This window comes from Juglans microcarpa x Juglans regia, chromosome 5D, assembly GCF_004785595.1.
Source record: "Juglans microcarpa x Juglans regia isolate MS1-56 chromosome 5D, Jm3101_v1.0, whole genome shotgun sequence".
Lineage (NCBI taxonomy): Eukaryota > Viridiplantae > Streptophyta > Magnoliopsida > Fagales > Juglandaceae > Juglans > Juglans microcarpa x Juglans regia.
The window spans coordinates 19,918,326-19,941,438 of NC_054602.1; the positions used below are offsets into that span (position 1 = coordinate 19,918,326).

A 23,113-nucleotide genomic window follows, 5' to 3' on the forward strand; every position below is an offset into this window, starting at 1 on the left:
ACAGAAGGCTCGTCAGTCAGCCTTGAGGGAAGCTAGGTTGAGAGTTCTCAAGTTGGCTTCCAGATTCTACAACAAATGGTCCCTTAACTTATCAAGACCCTCTTTGTAACGATAGCCCTAAGCCTAGTTGCATTTGTCTTTAACCTTTGTAATATGGGCCAACAGGCCCTTTAAAGACTTCCAGGCATCCTCCCAATTAGATTCTTAGGCTTGAATCTGCAGGTCGCGAGATCGTATTACGACATGAGCATAAGTCAACTCGGACTCAACAGTTGTATTGCATGCGTCTCAATTTTTCATGACCTCCTTCTTGCACGCCATTGACTTGGTTAGCTCTAGATACCTACTTTGCGTCTAGTTGTACGACCTCATGTCCTAGTTGTGCTGCTTGACCAGCCTTGCTTTCTTGCCCTTGAGCGCGTCAAACGAGCCCTTTAACTAAGGGTGGCAAATCGTGCTTTTGAGTCATATTTGTGTCGCGTCAAGTCATGAACATTCGACTATATAGGTCCACCCGAACCCAACCCTTTAGGCTAAATAGTCAAACTTCCAAACCATAACCCAACCCATTTAAATAACGGGTAGTGTCATGTCACCCGTTTTGACGAGTTTAATAATTAATTAGAAATATGTTAACACGACATGACTCATTTAAACCCGTTTGTTTCATGTAAATAGGTTGAATTAAAACGCATAAGTTATTTGACCTGATTAACATAATTTCACATAAAAGTTAAAATCTATATTTATTAATAACCACAATATCTTAAAAAATATATATCAATATTTTTCAAATTTTAACATAGAATAAAACTAATATTACAAACCATACAATAACAAATATAAGCATAGGTCAAAAATTACAATTCCAACAATTCCAACAATAAAAATATAAGTATATTTAGAAATACCAATATTACAACTTAACAATAATAAAATTTTAATTTTAAATAAATTCTAAACGGGTTAAAATGGGTTGATTTTATGTTAAGCAGGTTGACCCGTTTATAAATTGTGTTGTAACAGGTCAACCTGTTTTGACTCGAACCCGTTAAGATCAAACCCAAGCCCGCTAATTTAGTATTGTGTTCATGTTGGATTCATGAGATATGTCACATACCACCACTGCTACTCTTAACTTAGTCAGCTCCTCCTCTCGTTTCTCCATAAAGTCCTTAAACCAGGCCCGCTCTTCTTCCAGGAGCTTGGCTTCCAACTGGCTATGGCCAACCTTGTCATGAGCCTTGGCCAGATCCTCCTTGAGGAAGTCCACCTCTTGTCGAAACTTCGCTAACTCTCACCTCTGGTGCTGATGGACTTGCAGTCCAACGATGTTCTCCACCACAACTTCCTTTTCCCGGACCACCTCTTCTGCCTCCTAGTTCACCTTACAGATTTCAAAGCAAACTAGGATGACAAGGGACCGAAGTGCCCAGACTTCCTCCTCGGGCTCCCCCTTCTCCTCCACGATCAGGGCGGTCAATTGGTCAGCTCCCTGAGGTACAAGCAAGTTTGAGAAGTAGACAAGAAAACAAGCAACGAATGAGAAAGGAGGAGACAAAGAATTACCGTTGAGAAGAAGCCTTTTAGTTTGTTGGTCTCACGTCTAATGGCCTTGGCCCTTGCCTTGTCAAAGCCTGGGTCGGTCACTCAAAGAAGGGTCTCACCGGTGCGCGAGGAAGGTCCGACCCCCTTAGTTGCCAGAGATGATCGGTGGAAGGCGGGGTGGGTGCTCGAGTGGAACTGACATTCTCGGAAGCCTCTGCCTCGGCCTGCCCCCACCCATGAAAGGCTCCAATACCGGCCGAACCTTAGGTGCTCCTAGGTGTGCACCAGTGGCGGGAGTTTCATGACTCTTGCATGGCCTCGTGCTCTGGCGGGGTGTGTTGGCAGACATGTGGCTCTGGCACGGCTGCCACTGTGGTGCCCGAGCTTACCACCAGCTCAGCCACAGTGGCCTGCCCCTCTCCTGAGACCTCAACATTATCCACAAAAGGCACGGTGAAGGTGGGCTCCTCCAAGGTCGAAAACGAAGGAATCTCAGGCTTGAAAGTTGGGCTGAAAGGTGATGAAGGTATGAAAACCAAGTCATCACTGAGATCTACTACCAATGGGTTGCTCAGGCCGTCACTGCCATGACCTAGATCCTCAGTTGCCACGACAAAAGTCGCAGACACTGAATTTACACCCACAGCCTGAGGCTTGGCAATGGGTGATAGTGTCACGTTCAGGGCATCCTCAAATCCCTCGGGGTGGGTTCAAGGAAGGTTGCGAAATAGGCCAAGTTCCCCACCAAGATCTTAGTCAGTTAGTGGGGTAATACTTGAGATTGCAGTCGGTGGTGATGTGGGTGTGCTACTAGTCAACGAGATCCCCATGCCCATCTGGCCAGAGCCTTTACGACGAGAAGGCACTCCTCGACCCGGGTCTTGCTGGTGCCAGCTCCCGAAGCCCCACTAAGGGCCCTGCGCTTGACGCAGGGTTTCCTTCCATTACCATCGGCCGCTGAAGGGTTGGGCAACCTATTCTAGCCCTGAGGGGCGGAAGATTCCCTAAAAAAGCGCCAACCTAAGACATAAGAGCGATGTAGTGTAGTAGTGTACCGAGTAATATTAGCGTCCATCAGCAGGACGTCCATCCAAATGTCATCAAGATGCCTTTTGATCTAGGCATTAACGGTTGCCAACTAAGCCTCCTCTTGCTCGGATAAGGTGATGAAGATATCTTTGTTGTTTGGGACGACTCCCCAGACGACAAGGATTGAAAATTCCTGGTGGATGGCTTCACCCTTGGGAAATTCCCAACCCTGGCCGGACACAAAGAAGAAATGTTTAGACCAATCTTTGATGTGAGAAAAGCATGTCTTCAAACGGGCGACCAAATTCTAGCCTCACACCCGAAAACTACATAAGTTGCCCTCGAGCCATAACACTCCGTGCGTGTAAAGAAACTCCCTATCTATCAGGTCGGGATACTCCTCTTCCCTAACCTCCAACACCATGCGATAGACCACGCAACATGAGACTAGGATCTGCCAAGCGTTCAGGTGGAGCTAAGCAGGGCCAGTCGAAGATAATCCATAACATCGTGCACGAACCAACAAAAGGGCAATCGCAACCCATTTACAAACATGAAGGGAAATAAGGCCACCCTCTCTGCAAAGCCTTCCGAGTCTACGACCTTAGAGAGAGGCTCAGGAACCTCCAAAACCACAGAATCTAGGATGTCATAGGACCCCTTTAATGAACGAAGGTTCACAAGAGAGGATGTAGAGAACCAGTGATACCCCGTGTAGTATAATGAGCTCCCATGAACCTCAGGATGAGTAGAGCCCTCGGCTTTTCCAAAAGGGCCTTCAGGGTGGATAGAGCGAGACTACTTGAGCCCAGAGCGTGTGGCGTTCTTAGGAGGCATCAACGTGTTAAAGATGAATGAAGAAGGTGATTGGAACGTTAGACGACAAAAGGAGGGAATGATAGAGAGGTTGGAAGGGCCCAAATGAGTGAGAAAACTCGAAAAGGAAGTAGAAGGAAAGTAAAAATGATAAGGTAACTGGGGTTTAAATAGGGGCTCATGACAAATGAACTGCCCAATGCTTGGAGTAGATAGGAACCATCAGAAAGGAAATGTCGAAAATGAATTCCAAGATCCTCGCTACACACAGGATGGGAGGATAAACCGTCACACGAAACTCCAGACACAAGAGAGGGGAACTCGCACGCGTGACGGATGTGAACCAATCCGTCACAAGCAACTTGGGTCTAGTAGTTATTTGATGCCCCACACGCAAGGAGGACTACTGATATGTGCCGCAGATATGGCCCACGATATCGCTTGGATAACGTATGTAAAGCACAACAGGAAAATTTTAAATTCCCATCGCACGTGTTTGGTGGGAATTTGCCAGGTAATTGGGAGGAATTTTTTACCCCTGTTGGAATTAGTATTTTGAAAAATTAACATTAGATGAAAGAGTTTAATTATAAAATTTAATTAGTATTAGACGAAAGAGTTTAATTTTAAAACTTACATACTCATTAATTAAATTAAAAAAAAAAAAATTGAATTTGCAATGGGGATTAACCCTTTCGAAAATACGTTTCATAAACCATTCTGAAAATTCCCATTTTCCCTTTCAGTGCAGGCGAGGGTCGTTTTGAGAGCACAAAGCCTGTTATAGATAATTTGATAAATCGTTGATTCGTCGTCGTCGTCGTCTCCCAAGAGAAAAGCCCCATTTAAAGAGTTGTAAGCCCTCAGAAGTCGCTCGCCACAACGCCATGATTGTCGGTAAGGAGATGTATCCCTCGCAGGAGGACTTGCTCTACGAAGAGGAGGTTCTCCGCAACCCATTCAGCCTTAAGCTCTGGTGGCGCTACCTCATCGCGCGTTCCGATGCCCCCTTCAAGAAGCGATTCGTCATCTACGAACGAGCCCTCAAGGCTCTTCCTGGTAGCTACAAGCTCTGGTACGCCTATCTTCGCGAACGTCTCGACCTCGTTCGCAACATCCCAGTCACTCACTCTCTCTTCCAAGCCCTAAACAACACTTTCGAACGCGCCCTTGTCACCATGCACAAATTGCCGCGCATTTGGATTATGTACCTCCAAACCCTCACCGACCAGAAATTGCTCGCCCGAACTCGCCACACCTTCGACAGAGCACTCTGCGCCCTCCCGGTTACCCAGCACGATCGCATTTGGGAACCCTACCTCGTGTTTGTGAGCCAAAAGGGTGTCCCTATAGAGACCTCTCTTAGGGTTTATCGCAGGTACTTGAAATACGACCCTACTCATATTGAAGATTTCATTGAATTTTTGGTTAATTCGAGTCTTTGGCAAGAGGCAGCGGAGCGGTTAGCTTCAGTTTTGAACGACGATGAGTTTTATTCTATTAAGGGAAAGACCAAACATAGGCTGTGGTTGGAGTTGTGTGATTTGCTTACTAGGCATGCCACTGAAGTCTCTGGGTTGAATGTGGATGCCATAATTAGGGGTGGGATTAGGAAGTTCACCGATGAGGTTGGGCGGTTGTGGACCTCGCTTGCTGAGTATTATATTAGGAGGAATTTGCACGAAAAGGCTAGGGATATATTTGAGGAGGGTATCATGACCGTGGTTACTGTGAGGGATTTTAGTGTGATTTTCGATTCGTACTCGCAGTTTGAAGAGAGTATGCTTGCTCATAAGATGGAAAGTGTGAGTTCAAGTGATGAGGAGGAGGAGGGTGAAGAAGAAAATGATGTTGATGATGATGAAGATGTTCGGTTGGATTTGAACTTATCAGTGGCCAAACTTGAGAAGAAGATACTTAATGGGTTCTGGTTACATGATGCCAAGGATATAGATTTAAGGATTGCCCGATTAGAGGATCTCATTAATAGACGACCAGAATTGGCTAATAGTGTTCTGTTACGCCAAAATCCTCATAATGTGGAACAGTGGCACCGAAGGGTGAAGCTGTTTGAGGGTAATCCCACGAAGCAAATATTGACTTACACTGAGGCAGTGAGGACGGTTGACCCTAATAAAGCCGTGGGAAAGCCTCATACGTTGTGGGTTAATTTTGCCCGGCTTTATGAGAACCACAAAGATATTGACAATGCTAGAGTTATATTTGACAAGGCTGTGCAAGTGAACTACAAGACCGTGGATCATTTGGCTACTTTGTATTGTGAATGGGCTGAAATGGAACTGAGGCATAAGAATTTCAAAGGAGCACTTGACTTGATGAGGCGGGCTACAGCAGAGCCCTCAGTAGAGGTTAAACGAAGAGGTAATCCTAACCTTTTTTCTCATGCATTAATCATTATAGTTTTAAAAGTCTCAGATAATGTAGACCATACACAATTAATATTTCACTAAGTGATCAATAGATATAATGAGTCTAAGGGAAGCTTATAATCCATATATGAGCTTGTACTCCAAAAGAACTAGTCAATGTTCTAGATGGAGGCTTTTGGAATCTTTATAACTTCCAAGAACTTCTTCCTTGTAGGCAATGTTGGACTCCTCTTATCACCCTCTTGTACTAAATGCAGGGTGTTATCTCCCCACCTCAACCCCTAGGGGTTGGCTTTAAGGGTGGCAAATCGTGTTCGCAGGTCGTGTCAAGTCATGAACATTCGATAGTATGAGTCAACCTAAACATGACCTGTTAAGCTAAACAGAGCAAACCTTCAAATCCTAACATGATCCATTTAAATAACAGGTTGACAACTTGACACAACATGACCTATTTTGACCTGTTATTAATTATTAGAAATGGGTCAATGCGACACGACCTATTTCAACCCGTTTGATCTAAATGGGCTGAACTGACCCGCATAATCTATTTGATCTTATTAACATAATTTCACATAAAAGTTAAAATCACAATATCTCCCAAAAAAATAAGACTAACTACTAATGAAAAATATCAATATTTTTCAAATAACATATAACGAAACCAATATTACAAACCCAACAATAACAAATATGAGCATAGGTCCAAAATTAAAATCTCGACAATATCAAATACATGTATAGGTCTAAAATTATAATCCAAAGGATAAAAACATAAACATATTGTAATAATTTTAATGTTATAGTCCCAATAATAATAAACACAAATCTAAACATTTATAACTTGAAGAAGTAATTGAAGTGTTCTTTTTGCTCTTGTTGATATCCAACTCAAAAAATCTCCACACATTTGACAACTTCCTTCGTTTCGCTTTTGTTTTCTCAGTTTGAAATCTGGTGAGATATTTTCCAGCAAATCCAAGTCAATCAAATCATCATTTTTGCCTTCAGGCTTCAACGGATGGGTCACTACTTGCTACCTCACTCATTTGAAATTTTTAAAAAATCCAAGTTCATTTTAGCACGCGGTATAAATTATAAAATCCTAAACAAACATATTGTAGTTAGGACAGTGAATTAGACAAAAGGAGCATGCATATGACAGTGAAAAAAACATTTATAAGAGTAGAGTGAACCTCGTAGTTCCATCAAATAGAGGAGGTGGTTTGGAAGTGGCGTCCAAGGATGGGGGGAGATTCTCTTTCAAGCTCCTGTACAACCTAGACAAATAAAAAAGTTAACAATCGCATAAATTTTGACAGGAACGCCCAAATTAGGGAAGTCCCATAGAAAACCCCATTGAGATGATGGAAATCCATATAGGGAGTTGCTCAAGTGGTAAAGGCCTTGGGCTTGAGGGTATGCTCTCCTCGGGTCTAAGGTTCAAATCCCCTTGGGTGCAAATAATCTTTAGGTGATCGGATTGGGGGATTTTCCTCTTGAATTACCCGATGTGCACTTGCGGGAAACTCTTTACCAAGGACCTGTGCACCCCTGGGATTAGTAGGGATTTTTTTATTATTATTAATAATAAGAGTTTTATTACCATGAATAGGTATAGTCCAAGTACACAAGAAGTATACAAGAGGAAATATATGCATACAGAAGCTAAAAAGATAGAAAAAACTAGAATAACTCCAACACATCATCACCATTCATTACATTAGCCTTAGCCCATAGACAGAGAGTTTTAAAGAAAAATTCCCAAATTTCTTTCATCGATCGTTCTTTGTCTTCAAAACATCTCCCATTCCTTTCAAGCTATAGACACCATATCAAGCATAAAGGAATCATTTTCCAAATGGCAACAAAGGTTGACTTCGCCCAGCACACCTCCAACAAGCTAGTAAATTCACCACATGCTTTGGCATCACCCAATAAATAACCATCCAAAAATCTCATTCCACAAACTTTTAGCCACCTCACAATGGAGAAACAAGTGATTAACTGATTCACCATCTTTTTTGCACATGGAACACCAATCAACAATACAAAGTCGGGACGCTGTTCTCGCCCATCCGGTACCAATAAAAAAAAAAAATCCATATAGGGAGTTTTGGATTCCGGAATACTTACGCTGTAGCCATTGATGATGATGATGGTGATGTTGTTTGGAGAGATCTTATCCTTTCTTTTTCTGTTTTTGTTTGCAATCCCACTAGCTTTTATACTGTTTTTCACTCCAATCTGAGGGGCAATGGCGACCTTTTCATACAGCAATTTAAAGTAGTGAAGACGTGTGCAGTGATGAAATGAGAGTGAGATTTTAGACTAAGAATGAGATTTGAGAGAGAAGGAGACCGAGAGAGGTGGGGAGTGGGGGTGGTGACGCAGCTGCAGCGTGAGAGATTGAGATGAGATTTGAGAGAGATGATTGGAGAGGCGGGAGTGGGGGTGGCGTGAGGTGAGACCGTGAGAGTGAGAGATAGGTTAGGGTTTTTTATTTTTAGGGTTAAAGCGGGTATATTTGTAATTTTGAGTAAAAATCTAAATGGGTCAAAACGGGTTGATTTCGGTTAAGTGGGTTGACCCGTTTATTAATCGTGTCTTACGGGTCAACCCGTTAACATTAAACCCAAACCTGCTAATTTTGTGTCGTGCTCGTGTTGAGTTCACGAGTTGTGTCACATATTGCCACCCCTGGTTGGCTCGAGTGATAAGGGCTTTGGTCTTGGTGGTATGCTCCCTACATGTCAAGGTTTGAATCCTCTTGGGTGCAAACAATTTGTAGGGGCCATCAGACTAGGAGAACTTTCATTTGAATTACCCGATGTGTACTTGCGGGAAACTCCTTACTGAGGGCCTGTGCAACCCTAGGCTTAGTCGAGATTTTGTTCTCGGACACCCAGTGCCAATTAAAGACAAAAGAATCTCCTCCCTTAAATCTCTAACATATAAAAAAAAAAAAAAAAAAATCTCTAACTTCCATGCTAGGCTATTTTGTTGAAAGTGGCATAGCTCAAATCCCAAACTTTTGGTTAAGGATTAGCTCTAATGCCATTTGTAACAAATCCAAGAAAAGCCCTAGCCATATTAAGCTTATACTCCTAAGGACTAGCCAATGCTAGAGTTGTAGCTTTTCGGGATCTTTGTAAGCTGCAAAAAATGAGGTTAACACAGAGAAACAAATAGTGAATGGAATAATTGGTAAGCAATAGATTACAAACCCATGACTCAATTAAGTATCTTCTTTTAACCATCATGAAGAAGCTAAATATATATTAAAGGTTTCATTACATATGAACCATCTGCAATTACCTTTTGTACGCATGAGTTGGTGATCTTGACGATCATGATTCCACTCGAGGCCTTAGGTGAAATTCCATAAACAGGAGATGGAAATCTTTAGGCACATATATTGAGCCATTTTGGCATTGCCATCCGCCCTTTTATCCATTATTTGCCATCAATTATCCATCATCACACAAACATTTGACATCCAATCACTTTCTTTCCTTTTTCCTTTTCTTGTACTTTTCATCGCATAGCATGAGCGTACATTAAATTCCCATTTACATGCGCATGATTTCATATTATAGGGATGCATAAAAAGGTTATCAATGAATTGGCTTTACATTGTAGTGATTAAACTTAACATTTTAAAAAGGAATATTGCATTTATTCTAAAGAAAAGAGTGACACGTTCATGATTACATAACATTGAAGAAATACAGACATTCCATATACATGTTAAACAATCGAAAAGAAGTGTGCCAAGGGCGCGATTGTATATACTTGTTAGCTTCACGTATCAATAAGTGACTGAAAAAATTACGTATTAAACATACACATGTTACAACGTCGATATCTAATCAAACTGTCACTATTTAACTTAAAGAACGAACTTTCATTAAATGGGGGCTTGCTGAAATTTCCAGCAAGGTGCACTAGGGTTTTATACCATAAATCTTCTATCTTGGTATGCATGCTTGCTGTCCAATTAATGCAGCCATTGTGACATGGAAAATCTGACCTTTGAATTATGAATTTGATCATCAAACCATACTATGTGCTGTATGTGTGTATTGGAAATTTTTATGTGAATGTCCTTATGTCTTGGCATGCCTAAATTACAGAAATTTGTAGTTCCATGGCTATTTGGGGGGTAGCGAGCAACCCCTTTTTCCAATACTTGGTTCAAACTGGGTTTTAATGGATAGGGTTCTGGTTAATCTTTTAAGAAAAATCTGAGCTGGGGTTCTCGATAAATTAACATAGAGTAGCTCTTGGGTTTTGGTTCCTTAATGTCATATTCATGCATGTTGAAATGGGTTAAGGATGGCTGTTCTAGAGTTTAAGGAATGGCGTGAGATTTTGACGTTACCTACTTGGAGTTACGGCTGCGGCAGACACTTGAGGGTTCTTCTAATGGTTTTCCTTAGCACCTGAATGATCAATCATTTTGGCATATTTTTTGGTGCTAATCCAGGACTCAAAACATAAGGGGTGAGAAACTTGTTGGCATTAGCTCTTACCTCAGTGTTGCTGAGACCCTTGAAGGCAACTTTTAGCAAGAGCTTAATAAAATATCAGTGTATTAAGTGGCACAGCTACAGGGTTTAGAGGATATTTTCTTGAAAATATGCTGGGGTTTGTGAGGAAGAAAGGGGGGTGGCAGCTGTCTATTTATGGAGTTTGTGCTTTAGGGTTTGCTGAGGTTTAGGAATCTCAGGTGGCAGCTTTTTCTATGAAAGTTTCCTCCAAGATTGTAGTAAGAATTCACAAGAAAGGCAAGACTATGGCAGGTGGCACAGCAAGGCAGGGATTAAAGAATGTGCCTCTTGAAAATTCTTAGGGTTGAATGGAGTAAAAGGTTTGACACAGCTGGTGCATTTATAGATATATGACTTAGGTTTTTCTAAGTTTCAGAAGTCCCAGGAAATTTGAATGTGGCGGTAGGGATAAGGTTTGATTGAAGTGGGGCTGGCATGCAGCTGACTTTTCAGCTGCAATTCTTTGGTATGATGAGGGTCTCGGCCAGATTGTGTTTCTTGGTTTCCTTGTATGATTAGAAGTCCTAGGGGTGGTGGCTGAGACTTTGCAATGCTGGACTGCTTGGAGTTGTAGTTTCATTGGATTCTTGGTAGTACTCAGGTTCTGAATATGTTGGGCGCTTTGGCCAGAGCATGCGTTAAGAGTTATTGGGTGCAAACAATCTCTAGGGGCCACACCCCCGGTGAAAAGCCAGCGATTTAACTAGTTCCGTGTAGGGAAACTTCCGAGGATGTGCATGGGACCGGGGTTTACTCTGAAGGAGTGGGTCTGAAGGGCCCTGTCTTGGAGAGGTTCTACGACATAAAAAAAAAAAAAAAAAAAATGACCTAAAAAAAAAAAAAAAAGAAATAGAAACTAGGATTTTGCAAGACTCTAATTTAAAATACTACTCTAATTTAATTGCTCGTGTGACCTTCTTGGGTGGTGGTTATGTGAGCAGCAAGTTAAAGCTGGGGGTTATACATAAAACCCTAAGGAAGACGCCACCACCCTTGCTGGCGAGTGACCTCTCACCGTCGTCACAGACAAAGCCGACGTGCCCCGACGACTTCCCTGAGGGCCGTCTGGCGTCGGTCCAGAGGAGAGAGAAAACAATACGAAGCGCGAAAACCCTAAGGAACTAGATCTGCCGCCACCCACCCTTCGCCGACGAGACACACTGCACCTTCGGCACAGATAAAGCCGACGGACCTCGGCGACTTCGCTGAGGACCGTCCATCGTTGGTTCAACCTCCGGCGTCTTAGATTTGCCTCTCAGAGTACTCCGGCGATCCTCCTAAAGGCACCATTTGGTTGTGCCGTCGACCCTGAAGGCTCCGGCAAGTGCTCCGGCGTCTTCTGTGAGCACGATTTGCAGCTGGAAACAACTTTGCAGTGCTTGCAGTGAGCACGACCTGGAGTCCACAACTTCGCAGTGCTTATCTGAGATGATGAATGGTTGTTGAAGAAGGGGAGTGGGTCAATATGGGTTCTTCTATGGAGTTGGCCATAGAATCTAAATCCTTTATATTGGTAAAGGAGGGGAGCATGTTGGCCATTACTGAAAGGAGTCGAAGGGTGATATCTAAGTTGGTTTTGGGTTCGACAACAGTGCAGTGGTTGGCCAAGGCCATAGAAGCGTGTACTAAGGATAAGAAACAAGATTTTTTCTCCACTGTCCGGGAAGGTCGACGCAGTTTCACAGCGCATCGCTGCTCGAATGCTCGTGGACGGTATATGGCGGTGGAGGAGTATGGTGGTGGGGGGAGGAGGAATTTTATTTTCATTCCTGAAGAGGGGGGCAGTGGTTGGAGAAGGATGGGGGAGATGCTGCGTCATTTTTCCTTCGGCAAGAGAGGGAGTGACGGCTTGGAAGGACAAGGTGGTGTGGCAGGGAGGGAGAACATGGAGAAAGACCCAAGTACATCCTCTGTGGCGAGGCAATTCTATGCGGCAACTCTAAAGACGGGACATGCTTCGAGGGTTCAGAGTGTGGGGGGTCTGTCAATCACGCCTCAAGACCAGCTTGTCGAGATGCACAATTCTCTGAAGGAGATGGAAACCCAATTTGTTGAGTTGAAGACAGCGATAACTTTCTTGTCTACGAAAATAGATCGGCTTTCAGTTGGAGGCAACAGGGTGGTAAGAAACATGATAGGCCCGAATCTTTTAAACTTAGAAAAAGGAAAACGGAAGATTGGATTCGGCCCTGTCCCTATAACCAGATCCAGGAGAGTATGGCAGGTCAAAAGGAAATATGAGTTATTTGAAATGGGGTCTACATCGGGTATTGGCATAGAGACATCAGTAATGGAATGTCATTCGCCTCGTGTAACACAGGATAGATCGATAGTCGGTATTACACCCTTGGTCCCTGAAGAAACTATGGCTCCCTCGTCAGAGTTGAAGGAAAAAGGTGTACTGCCGAGGTCTGAAGGAGATGTAGGATCCGCTATCACCCCAGAGGTAAAGGGACTTGTTGTCACCCCAGAATCTCCAATGGGTACTCCAATACCATTGGAGAGAACCAATGGAGTTACTGGAGAACCAATGGGTTTAGTGTTGGTGCCTTGTGTAGAGGAATGTCTAGAGTCGGGAGTGCAGGTTGATGGGGATATTGTGGCACCCCTAGTCTCTCTTCCTCCAATAGCAGATTGGATTCTGCCTAAAGTTAACGAGATTCAGCAGTTCGTGGGAATTTCACATGGAGGATGTGAAGACCAATTTAACGAACTAATTACTGCGATTGAGGCAAGCCGCACACTTGAAACCAAATCAAGCTTCAAGAAAAGCAGGGAGTTACAGCGTCTCTTTTCGACAATCAACTACGACGCTAAGGGTGGTAGTTCAACTAGAGGGAAGTCTAAAGGGAGGGTATTGTGAATACGGGAATCAAGGTGTTGGGGTTGGTGTTCGGGTAGAGTTTTAGTTACGGGAAACAAGGATTGGGGTCGGGTTTGATGTACTTTGGGTTGGTTTTTTTTATGGGCTTTTTGGGAAATTAGGGGCTTGTTGGGTCATTTTGGGCAAGATGTTTTCTTGTATACATTCAGTGTACTTGGTTTCTCCTTTTGATATATATAATATTTTTACTTATCAAAAAAAAAAAAAAAAAAAAATTGCTCGTGGTCCTTGAAGAAACCCGTGTCGTCCGCATTACTTGTGAATCCATATTTTTAGTATTATCATTTATTTATTTTAAGAAGATTTGCATATTAGATGTTTGAGTCATAGTTAACAGCAGGAAGGATGTCTATGCAGAAAGCGTTGTCTGATTCACGTGCAGTTCAGATCAATAATGCTGGAATAGGAACATCACTATTACACATATTTGAAAATCAGCTTGTCATCTTTGTCAACTTTACAATAGTACAAGAGACCAGTACTTTCAAAATCCTAGTTAGTTAAATTATTTTCAATTTTGAAGGTGGAACTGGTTGAATTTCCAGGTACATTTGAATCCATTTGGGTTCCTTTAATCTCCTATTGTATTGTATTGTCCCTTTCCAAAGGGTAGAAATGTTAGTTGAAATACTGCAAAACAGAATGGTTGGGCATTGGCCTTTTGAATTTAGCCCTACTGTTTAAACTAATTAAATGTTGCGGGGTTAAGTGTCCTTCTGGTTGCATGTTAACTCATGACCAGACGTTTTCCATCTGTCAATAAAATCCTTTTCAAGAAACTGAGGGGGAGATGGAAAAGTGAGGCAATGCTCTGGGTTTTCAACAGCACTATTATGTTTCCACCTTTTGCATTATTTGTTGGCGACTTTGTCCAGCACTTTTAGGGCTTAGTGTTAGACTGAGGATAAAAGGTTATATTCTTAGTCCTTCGGTATTGTGGGACCATAACTAACATTTGATCCCTATTTTTTTTTCACTTACAGTGGCTGCTGATGGTTCTGAACCAGTTCAGATAAAGCTCTACAAGTCCTTGAGACTTTGGACCTTCTACGTTGATTTGGAAGAGAGCTTGGGTACCTTGGAATCTACCCGATCAGTGTACGAGCGGATACTGGATCTAAGAATAGCCACGCCACAAATTATTCTCAACTATGCATTTCTGCTGGAAGTATGGGCATTCCTTTAGTACTTCTGCTATTATGTTTCTTAAGTTTGTACTTCTATTGGTTTCGATTGCTTGACAAACTTGTACTGGTTTGACTTGTGTAGGAGCATAAATACTTTGAAGATGCATTCAAGGTATATGAAAGAGGTGTGAAGATTTTCAAGTATCCACATGTTAAAGACATATGGGTTACATATCTATCAAAATTTGTGAAGAGATATGGAAAGACAAAACTGGAGCGGGCAAGAGAGCTGTTCGAGCATGCTGTTGAAACAGTAAGCACTTATTATGTCTCAGATTAAACTGGTAAAATTTAGTTGCTAGGGTGTTCAGTGATAGAGTTGTTTCAGAATTAGATGCCTTTTCTGGAATCTCCATTCTCTAACAAAGACTAGGTTTTAAGTGTTGAACTGCGTTATGATTGTTTCTGGCATATGTTTCATTTAAAATGCTTTGGCCTATGATTGTGTCCATATTCAACTCGCAATTGTCAAGTTGATTATCAATAATTTCAAACTGAACTTGAAACCTGCTACTGAGGTTTTCATGTCTCACTGTGGCTGCCAGTCTCATTCACCAAACATGGAACTTGAAGTGCAACATTGTTTCTTTATTCAACTATTATCTGCAATTTGCAGATTATGCATATAATCATCAGATGAATAATACATCTCGAATGTTATTAGTGAAGTTGTTGTAGGACCATTTTAAGCTTGAATCCAAGGTCGGGGCATTGCATAATTTAATGAGTAGATCATTGTGGTTGGATTACTCATTGTGCTAAATACCAACAATGGGTTGGTGGAACAAGCCATATCAATAAAATTTGTGGGCAGAGCAGAATTGGGGTAGTTTTGATGTAAAAATAGTATCGATACAAAGTTACTTTAAATTCTCAAAAGGGGCTTTTCGAGGAATGTAAACCTCATCATATACGGTTATAAGAAGATTTCACTGTTTAAATAAAATTTTAATATTGAGCTAGAGTGAAAGAATTAAACTGGCTCATGGAGGATTGAGGATCTGCACATACATTTAACATCAGAAAAATTAAGCGGAGGAAACAAATTCGTACCTTGGATTGTAGTATGGACTTCTCTAAATTTAGGTCAAGTATTCTGTATTCTGTCCCTTTTGGAATTTTCATCCTGGTTCACTAATATTATGCCTCTTATTTATATATACTGGGTACTGACTTCACGTTTTAATTTGAGTGATGGAAAAATATGTTATATAATGGCTAATGTGGTCTGATACTGAACTTCACCATTTCTTACTTATGCATATCAGGCCCCTGCTGATGCAGTAAAACCTTTGTATCTTCAATATGCAAAGCTGGAGGAGGATTATGGTCTGGCAAAGCGAGCAATGAAAGTCTATGATCAAGCAACTAAAGCTGTTCCAAACAATGAGAAATTGAGCATGTATGAAATTTACATTGCTCGAGCAGCAGAGATCTTTGGTGTTCCAAAAACAAGGGAAATATATGAGCAAGCAATAGAGTCTGGTCTCCCAGACAAAGATGTGAAGGCTATGTGCTTGAAGTATGCAGACCTTGAAAAGAGCTTGGGTGAAATTGATCGTTCTCGTGGAATATTTGTATTTGCTTCCCAATTTGCAGATCCACGTTCTGATGGGGATTTCTGGAATAAATGGCATGAGTTTGAGGTGCAGCATGGAAATGAAGATACCTTCAGGGAAATGCTTCGCATTAAAAGGAGTGTTTCTGCGAGCTATAGTCAGGTAGGAGGTTTGATTTATTTTGCCATTTTACCTGCGGTATTAGCGGCCTCAGATACATGATCTTTGATAATACATGCAGTTCCATTCACACTAGATGGTTGAAACAATTTTAGTTCGAATTTTTCTCTAGACTCGTATGACAAGGATATAAATTGGGTGAACCTCTAAGGTGTACCTGATACTTGGATAGTGCCTTTAGCTCATTAATAGAACATATCTCATCATCAAATTGGATAAAAATAGGGGATAAAGTGAGAGGATGGGGATATGAGACATGTTTAATTAACCCCCGCTGATTTATCATTTCCATTTTATTGTTTCTGCAGACGCATTTTATATTGCCTGAGTATATGATGCAAAAGGATCAGAGGTTGAACCTTGATGATGCAAGAGACAAGTTGAAACAAGCAGGGGTCGCTGAAGATGAAATGGCTGCTCTCGAAAGGCAGTTGGCTCCTGCAGCCAGCAATGCTAAAGACAGCAGCAGAAAAGTGGGCTTTGTGAGTGCTGGTGTCGAATCACAGTCTGATGGTGGCATAAAAGCTCCTGCAAATCATGAAGATATAGAACTGCCAGAAGGAAGTGATTCAGATGAGGATGAAAAGGTTGAAATTGCGCAGAAAGATGTTCCATCAGCAGTTTTTGGAGGTTTGGTTCATAAGAGAGATGAGGCTGAGAAAGATGGGGAAGATCAGAACAAAGATAAGGATGGTGACAGCCGCCTGGGTGCTCTTGAGAGAATAAAGAGGCAAAAGCGAGCGTGAGTGAATTACAACCAGAAGGGAATCTGCAGTGGGTTGGGTGAATCACCGCCAGATGGGAATCTGCAGTGCGGGCTTCCAGTGTTGTAGCCACTACTAATTTCACACAAGAGCCGACCTTTGTATCATCGAGGAAACACGTTCCTAAAAAATGTAATTTTTCTTTTCCTGAGAAATTTTACTCGAAATTGTATGTTAGTAAATTATGCATTCCGTATTCCCGCCCAATTTTTATCTGGTGAGATTACCGCAAGAAGATTGAAAGAATAGAGTTATTCATCTCTCTTCTTCTGCCTCTTGCTTTAGAGACAAAATTAGGGCTGTAAGCGAGTCAGAGTCAAACTAGGTCTTGAATTCTCAAGTTTTGTTCGCTTATGTTGTTTTCAAACACAAGCTGAGTTTGATGTGTCGTCCATCTTGTTTAACTAGGATAGTGTCATTTAATGGTCTTTTGTCATTCAATTTAGTTCCTATTTGTTGAAAGGGAGTTCATTATTAGAAGGTTTTGAGATGATTGTTGAACAGTGTAGTGTTAAGCAGAAAATGATGGAATTGGCTTGAAGAAGAGGGTATGGTTGATGTGAAGCGTCTGAGGTGTTGATGGGCACGGGTAGTAAAAGTCATCAGAAGGTTGCGTTAGTTCCAAAGAGAGAATTGTGTGTTGGGGATATTCTGGAAGCTGCTAACTTCAATACATTGTGTTTTGTTGGGAGGCATATGGTTTAACGGGTTGCAGGCATCTTTGTGAGGTTTGGTTATAAGCCCAATTATTACATGGATTTTTCTTTTATTTCACATGGGCTTAAGCCAGATTAGTTAGTAGTTACGAGTTAGTTACTGAATTATATGTTTTTATTCATGGGTAAATAGGTGTTTCTACTAAATACACGTATGAAAAACCCATAATTGATAGTCGGATGTACGGAGGTTTGGGCTATCTCGAATAATCCCAGTCAATACAATTTCCAATCTTTCTATTTTCCTTCCTTTTTCTATGCAAATTTTCAATCACAAGATTTAAGAGTCCATAACATTTTGGAATCGAGAGGTTAGAGTCCTCTAATGGCCGAAAGAACACAGGTTTCATCGTTGGAAGAAGCTGCAAATCTGTTGAGAGCACATCACGAGAGTTTTCTGAAGCAGCAAGAAATCCATCATAAAAAGCAGGATGCTGAACGAGTCCACGCGAGAGAGATAAGAGGGCAGTTGTATAGAAATCAAAGATATATTGAGAACCATTGTAGCAAACCAGAATAAAGGGGCAAACAAGAACATGATGCAAGATGCAGTTGTCGATGATAACAGTGGAAGAAGTTTCCAAAATCAAGGTGTGCGATTGGACTTTCCTCATTTTGATGGTTACAATGTAGCACAATGGATCTTTTAAGGCAAACTAATATTTTGAATCTTTTGATTAACATCATATTCCAAAGCACAAATAATCTTGTTCTCTTTGTTTTACACGGAGGGTGAGACTTTATTGTCTAGTCTAACCCGAAAAAACCAACGAGTCACACACTAAGCATAGCAGTTTTCTCAATATCAAAAAATGAATCGAATTTTTATTCAATTTATAGAAATGCCCATTTTTGTTTTGATTTAACCAAAAAAGAATAAAAGAGTTTGTCATTTTTTGTTTTTGTTTTTGTTTTTTATTTTTTGTTTGTTTTTTGTTTTTTTATTGTCGATAGAACGTAAAGACGACTCATTCCGATGATTCTATGGAGGCTTCAAGAATATTGTGATAGACCACCCCAATTGCTACTTAAAAGTAGGGCTGTTCATCCGACCCGACTCGACCAGATAACAACTCTTCTGACCTGATAAAGAGATATTCCGATTGGCCGACCCGAAAAAATTTCAGAAGGAACTGGTATTCCGACCTGATTTTTGTTTTTTTACTTATTATTTTTTTCCCTTCTTCTTCTTCTTCTTTTAATTTTTTCATCTATAAAAAAAATAAACCAGGAAAATTGCATCCAATTAGAATGATTTCACTGTACAGGTTTTTTTGTTTTTTGCAATAAAATAAACTGAATTAGAATGATTTCGGAGGTGGATCAGTCCAACAAACAAGTACGCCTGAGCTCGATGGGAAAAAAAAAGAAGTGCACCTGAGCTCACTGTATAATTTCACTAGCAATATTTTTTGCAATAAAATAAACTGAATTTGGTAGAGTGGTTGTAGGTAAATATTATTTTGATGGGGATAATCAAAGATAATTAGGAGGGTTCAGATGTTTATATTACTAATGAAAAGATTATTTAAAAAAACAGAGGGAAAGGAAATGCTGATGATTACTGGAACTGAAATTATCCGTAGCGGCTGCTAGCTTGGCATAATCAAAGCTCCTCCAAGATGGCTTGGGTCTGGAAATCCCATCGCTGTCAATCCTCAGATTCGTTGCGGAAAACTCGTGGCTCGCAGTCAGCAAGGGAATGATGGGGAACCTCCTCGCGGATTTCCTCTTCAAGGCCTCGATCACGGACCTCCACTGAGACCCACCGTGGCTCTCTCGGAGCTGAGGAGTTGGCGCCGGTTTTTGCATGGGAGAGATACATGAGCTGAAACTGCTGCTTCCGGTGTGGTCAGAGTCGAGACAGTGAGAAAGCAGGACATGTAGAAATGAAAATGATCGGGTAACGGGTAATACCCATTAAAATGAGAAATGGTGCGGCCAAATCCCCGTTTTCGATTTTACCTGTGAACGGGTCGGGTTTTCGTGTCGGCTCAATTTGGAAAACCGGGTCGGGTAAGCGGCTTATTTGTTTAGCCCTACTTAAAAGTAGGCATGCTGCTCACTCGCATACTAGGTATCCTGCCACCCATCCCGTTTGCCACCTCCCCCTTCGTCCCCAGGTCCCGTCTAGCTATGAGGCTTACAAATTTTCAAGCTCATCATCCGTTAAACTTCCAAACTACATAAATCTACAAATCAGCCTCCAAATCAACGGATCGACCACCATAATACATAAATCCAACAAAAATAAACATATATCCAATGAAATATACAAAGAAGACAAAAAAATAGCATTTGCCACGCCGTGGCCATGGGTCATGAAGAATTTAAAAAAAAAAAAAAAAAAAAAAAAAAAAAAAAGAGGAAGAAGAGATGAAAAAGGAGGAGGAAGGGGGGTGATGATGATGAAGAAGAGGATTTCATTGGATTAGAGAGAGAGAGAGAGAGAGAGAGAGAGGCGATTGAAAAATTGTGAGAATACAAAGAGGAAACTAGAGTTAATATATATATTGGTACTGGGCGAGCGGGTACCCAACTTTTTTTTCCGGCCCTGTTTGTATTCGCAACCCATCTCAACTCATCTCAATTCATCTCAACTCATCTTACTACTATTCGTTACTATTCATCAACTTTAACTCACAAATCTTACTACTATTCACAACTCATCTCAACTCATTTTCGAATCCAAACGACACCTGTACGCTCGCCTACCCGCCTAGTACCAAGCAAGTGCAGGCGGATGGGCAAGTGAGTTGGATATGGGGGCCCGCCCAACCGGCCTACTTAAAATGATTAATCCAAGGCCTTATTTAATTGACTTCAAGGTTTGTAAAAAAAAAAAACACAAGCTTTGTTGCCTCCTTAGTGAATTAAAAGATGAGATAATGCTTCCCATACACGTTTACTTAGCCAAGATCTACGAGAAATGCATTGCCAATATAAATAGAAGTTTGAGGCCAATTGGCTTATTTTGTGATAAAGGTGGACTTAGAATTAATCTGAATTTCAAGAAAATAACCTCCACTTGGATGAAAAGAGAAGGGGTCATGCTACCACTATGACGAGAAGTGAAACCCTGCCCATGTGTGCAAAACCCCTTAAGTTTACTTGATGCAAGGAGTTAAGTCAATTGTGGAGGAAAAGCATGAAGAAGAGTTATATGATCTCAAAGTAAAGGTGGCGTAAAAGGGTATAATTCTATTTAAGAATAAAATCCTAAGATTTCTATGCATACAATTAAGGGGTCATTAAGTCTTAATACTGAGATTGCAAGGAATGAAAAATAACCAGATGGTGATGATCCTTATTGATTCAGGAAGTACACAACTTTTCAAATCCCTCCATTGTTCATAGAGCAAGGATAAGGTTGGAAGAAATTTCTTAGCTTAGTGTTAAACTGGCAAATGTGGAAAGACTTACATGTGAAGGCAAATACAGTGATGCGGCAGTAAAGGTAATAGCTAATTAATGTTTCTCTACTCATTTGTATGCTTTAACTTTGAGTGGTTGTGATGCTGTATTTGGAGTACGGCGGGGAATGATATTTGCCATTGGAAGATGGAGATACTCGAGGCTGTGTTTTGATAGTTGTTGCATTTAGCTAAGTCAATAGGTGATGAGAGTAAAGATAGATTGTGAGACTGTTGAATGAATTTATGATTGTGTTTGACCAGCCTAAGGGCCCGTTTGGTTCCTTGATTGCACTGAGTGCATTTCACTTTTAAGCATCTTCTATCATTCAAACGCCAACTTGGATTGCATTGTAAATAAGTTCAGTGGTCTATACTGTACATAGATGTAACCGGTCCTGACCAATGGTAGCTTTTTTTTGTGGCATCATTATGCCTGCAAACCGAAGGGTAGAAAAAGAAAAGTCACGTTTTGTCCATTTTTCCCTTACTTAACTTTAGGTGGATGGCTACAAGTGCAGCTTCGAAAAAACATTTTTCCCTTTAAGGATTTGACGCCGATAGTTCATTTTTGGAATGTCAGATGAATAGTTGAATTTAATTATGAAGCTCATTTATTTTACACTTCTATAAATATATCTAAACTCATCTTAACATCAAAACATACATAAACCCATCTCAAGTGGACTCCACAAAACTCATTCAACCATATCAACTCACTACTGTTTATAAAAAACTCAACTCAATTCAACTCAACATCCAAACGCAATCTAGGGGCTTTATCCCATTGATCTCATGACCATCATATTACCCTCAAAGAAGGTATTGCTCTTACTTTTGTTAAACCATGTAGATACAATTATCCTCAGACCAAAATATTAAAAAAAAAAAAAGATTGTCCGAGAGTTACTAGAAACATAGGTTACCATGCCCAGTCAAAGCCATTTTTCTTCTCCAATTTTAGTGGTTAGGAAGGCTAATGAGAGCTAGAGAATGTGTGTTGACTTTAGGGACCCAATCAAGGGAACATCAAGAATATATTTCCTATATAGGTGATTGATGTACTCTTGGATAATTGTTTGGAGCATATGTTTCTCAAAGTTGGAATTTAGATATGACTACCATGATATAAAAATTAAACTTGAGGATGTGCTCAAAACAACATTTTGAATACATGAAAGACATTATGTGTTCTCAATAATACTTTTAGACTCACAAATGATGCCTCTACATTTTAAGACTTCATGAATGATGTGCTTAAACCTTATTAGAGAATATTTGTATTGGCTGTTTTATGACATCTTGATAAATAGTAAGCCTTAGAGGACCACATTGGTTGTCTAAAAATTGTGTTGGATGTATTGAGATCTAATGAGTTGTATACTAAGAGATAATAGTGTAAATTTGCTCTCATAGATCGACCATCTAGGGCACTTGATTTCCTTCAATGGAGTAAGGGAAGACCCTAAACATGTTGCTTTTATGGTAGATTGGCCATTGCCTACTTATGTTAAATCTCTTTCGACGTTCTTTTAGGCTTAGCTGCTCATAGGCTACTGTAGAAGATTTATCAAGGGGTATGGAATAATTGTAGCACCCCTAATTAACGGCTTTACTAGAAAAAAAAAAATGCTTTTAAATGGAGCCATACTACCACACTGATCTTCTAAAGATCTTTATCAAGTAGTCACACATCCACTCCACTTGTGTTGAGATTCCTTGAATTCGATCCGAAAGCATTTCCACTAATCGATGTGATGCAAGTAGCATAGGCATAGGTGTTGTCTTAATATGGGAAATACAATCTATTGCCTTTATGAGTAAGACTCGTAAGGGAAAAGTCCTCTTGCTCTCTATGGTTATAACGAAACTCTAACCTAGCGGCCTTGATTATTGCAGTACAAAAATAGAGACCATATTTCCTTAGTATTTCAAAGTCAAGACTAACCAACCAACTTTTAGATTTATGATAGAGCAGAAGGTGGCTATTGCAATTTGCTAAACAACAAAAATAGATCTCAAAACTCATGAGATATAAAATTGTACGTAATGGAGTATCTATTGCTTCCCACCC

The 23,113-nt window shown here is 40.8% G+C and overlaps 1 protein-coding gene and 2 long non-coding RNA genes across 3 annotated transcripts; 2 read left to right on the plus strand and 1 right to left on the minus strand.

Annotated features, from left to right (window-relative positions):
* The first annotated feature begins 4,069 nt into the window (after window positions 1-4,069).
* Window positions 4,070-17,298, plus strand: LOC121264683 (pre-mRNA-splicing factor SYF1). The gene is made up of 7 exons (XM_041167973.1): window positions 4,070-4,192; window positions 4,231-5,775; window positions 14,204-14,388; window positions 14,490-14,660; window positions 15,676-16,128; window positions 16,455-16,904; window positions 16,958-17,298. Exons 2-6 carry the CDS (start codon window positions 4,281-4,283, stop codon window positions 16,890-16,892), a joined length of 2,742 nt encoding a protein of 913 aa, XP_041023907.1. The 5' UTR covers window positions 4,070-4,192; window positions 4,231-4,280; the 3' UTR covers window positions 16,893-16,904; window positions 16,958-17,298.
* On the plus strand, window positions 6,505-8,703 carry LOC121264684. Its single transcript, XR_005940545.1, has 2 exons — window positions 6,505-7,224; window positions 8,542-8,703. It is a non-coding gene; the product is annotated as an uncharacterized LOC121264684 (long non-coding RNA).
* A 1,454-nt stretch (window positions 17,299-18,752) lies between the features above and the next one.
* LOC121266105 lies at window positions 18,753-19,067 on the minus strand. The gene is made up of 2 exons (XR_005940738.1): window positions 19,004-19,067; window positions 18,753-18,971 (listed from the first exon to the last, which is right to left on the minus strand). It is a non-coding gene; the product is annotated as an uncharacterized LOC121266105 (long non-coding RNA).
* Between the last annotated feature and the right edge of the window lie 4,046 nt (window positions 19,068-23,113).

Excerpts from the sequence above, each read along its gene's own strand:
- LOC121264683 (XM_041167973.1), top strand. The coding sequence starts at position 4,281 with ATGATTGTCGGTAAGGAGATGTATCCCTCGCAGGAGGACTTGCTCTAC. Across the intron at positions 14,389-14,489 it reads ACTATGCATTTCTGCTGGAA|GAGCATAAATACTTTGAAGA; the intron begins GTATGGGCATTC and ends TGACTTGTGTAG. Across the intron at positions 14,661-15,675 it reads TCGAGCATGCTGTTGAAACA|GCCCCTGCTGATGCAGTAAA; the intron begins GTAAGCACTTAT and ends TATGCATATCAG.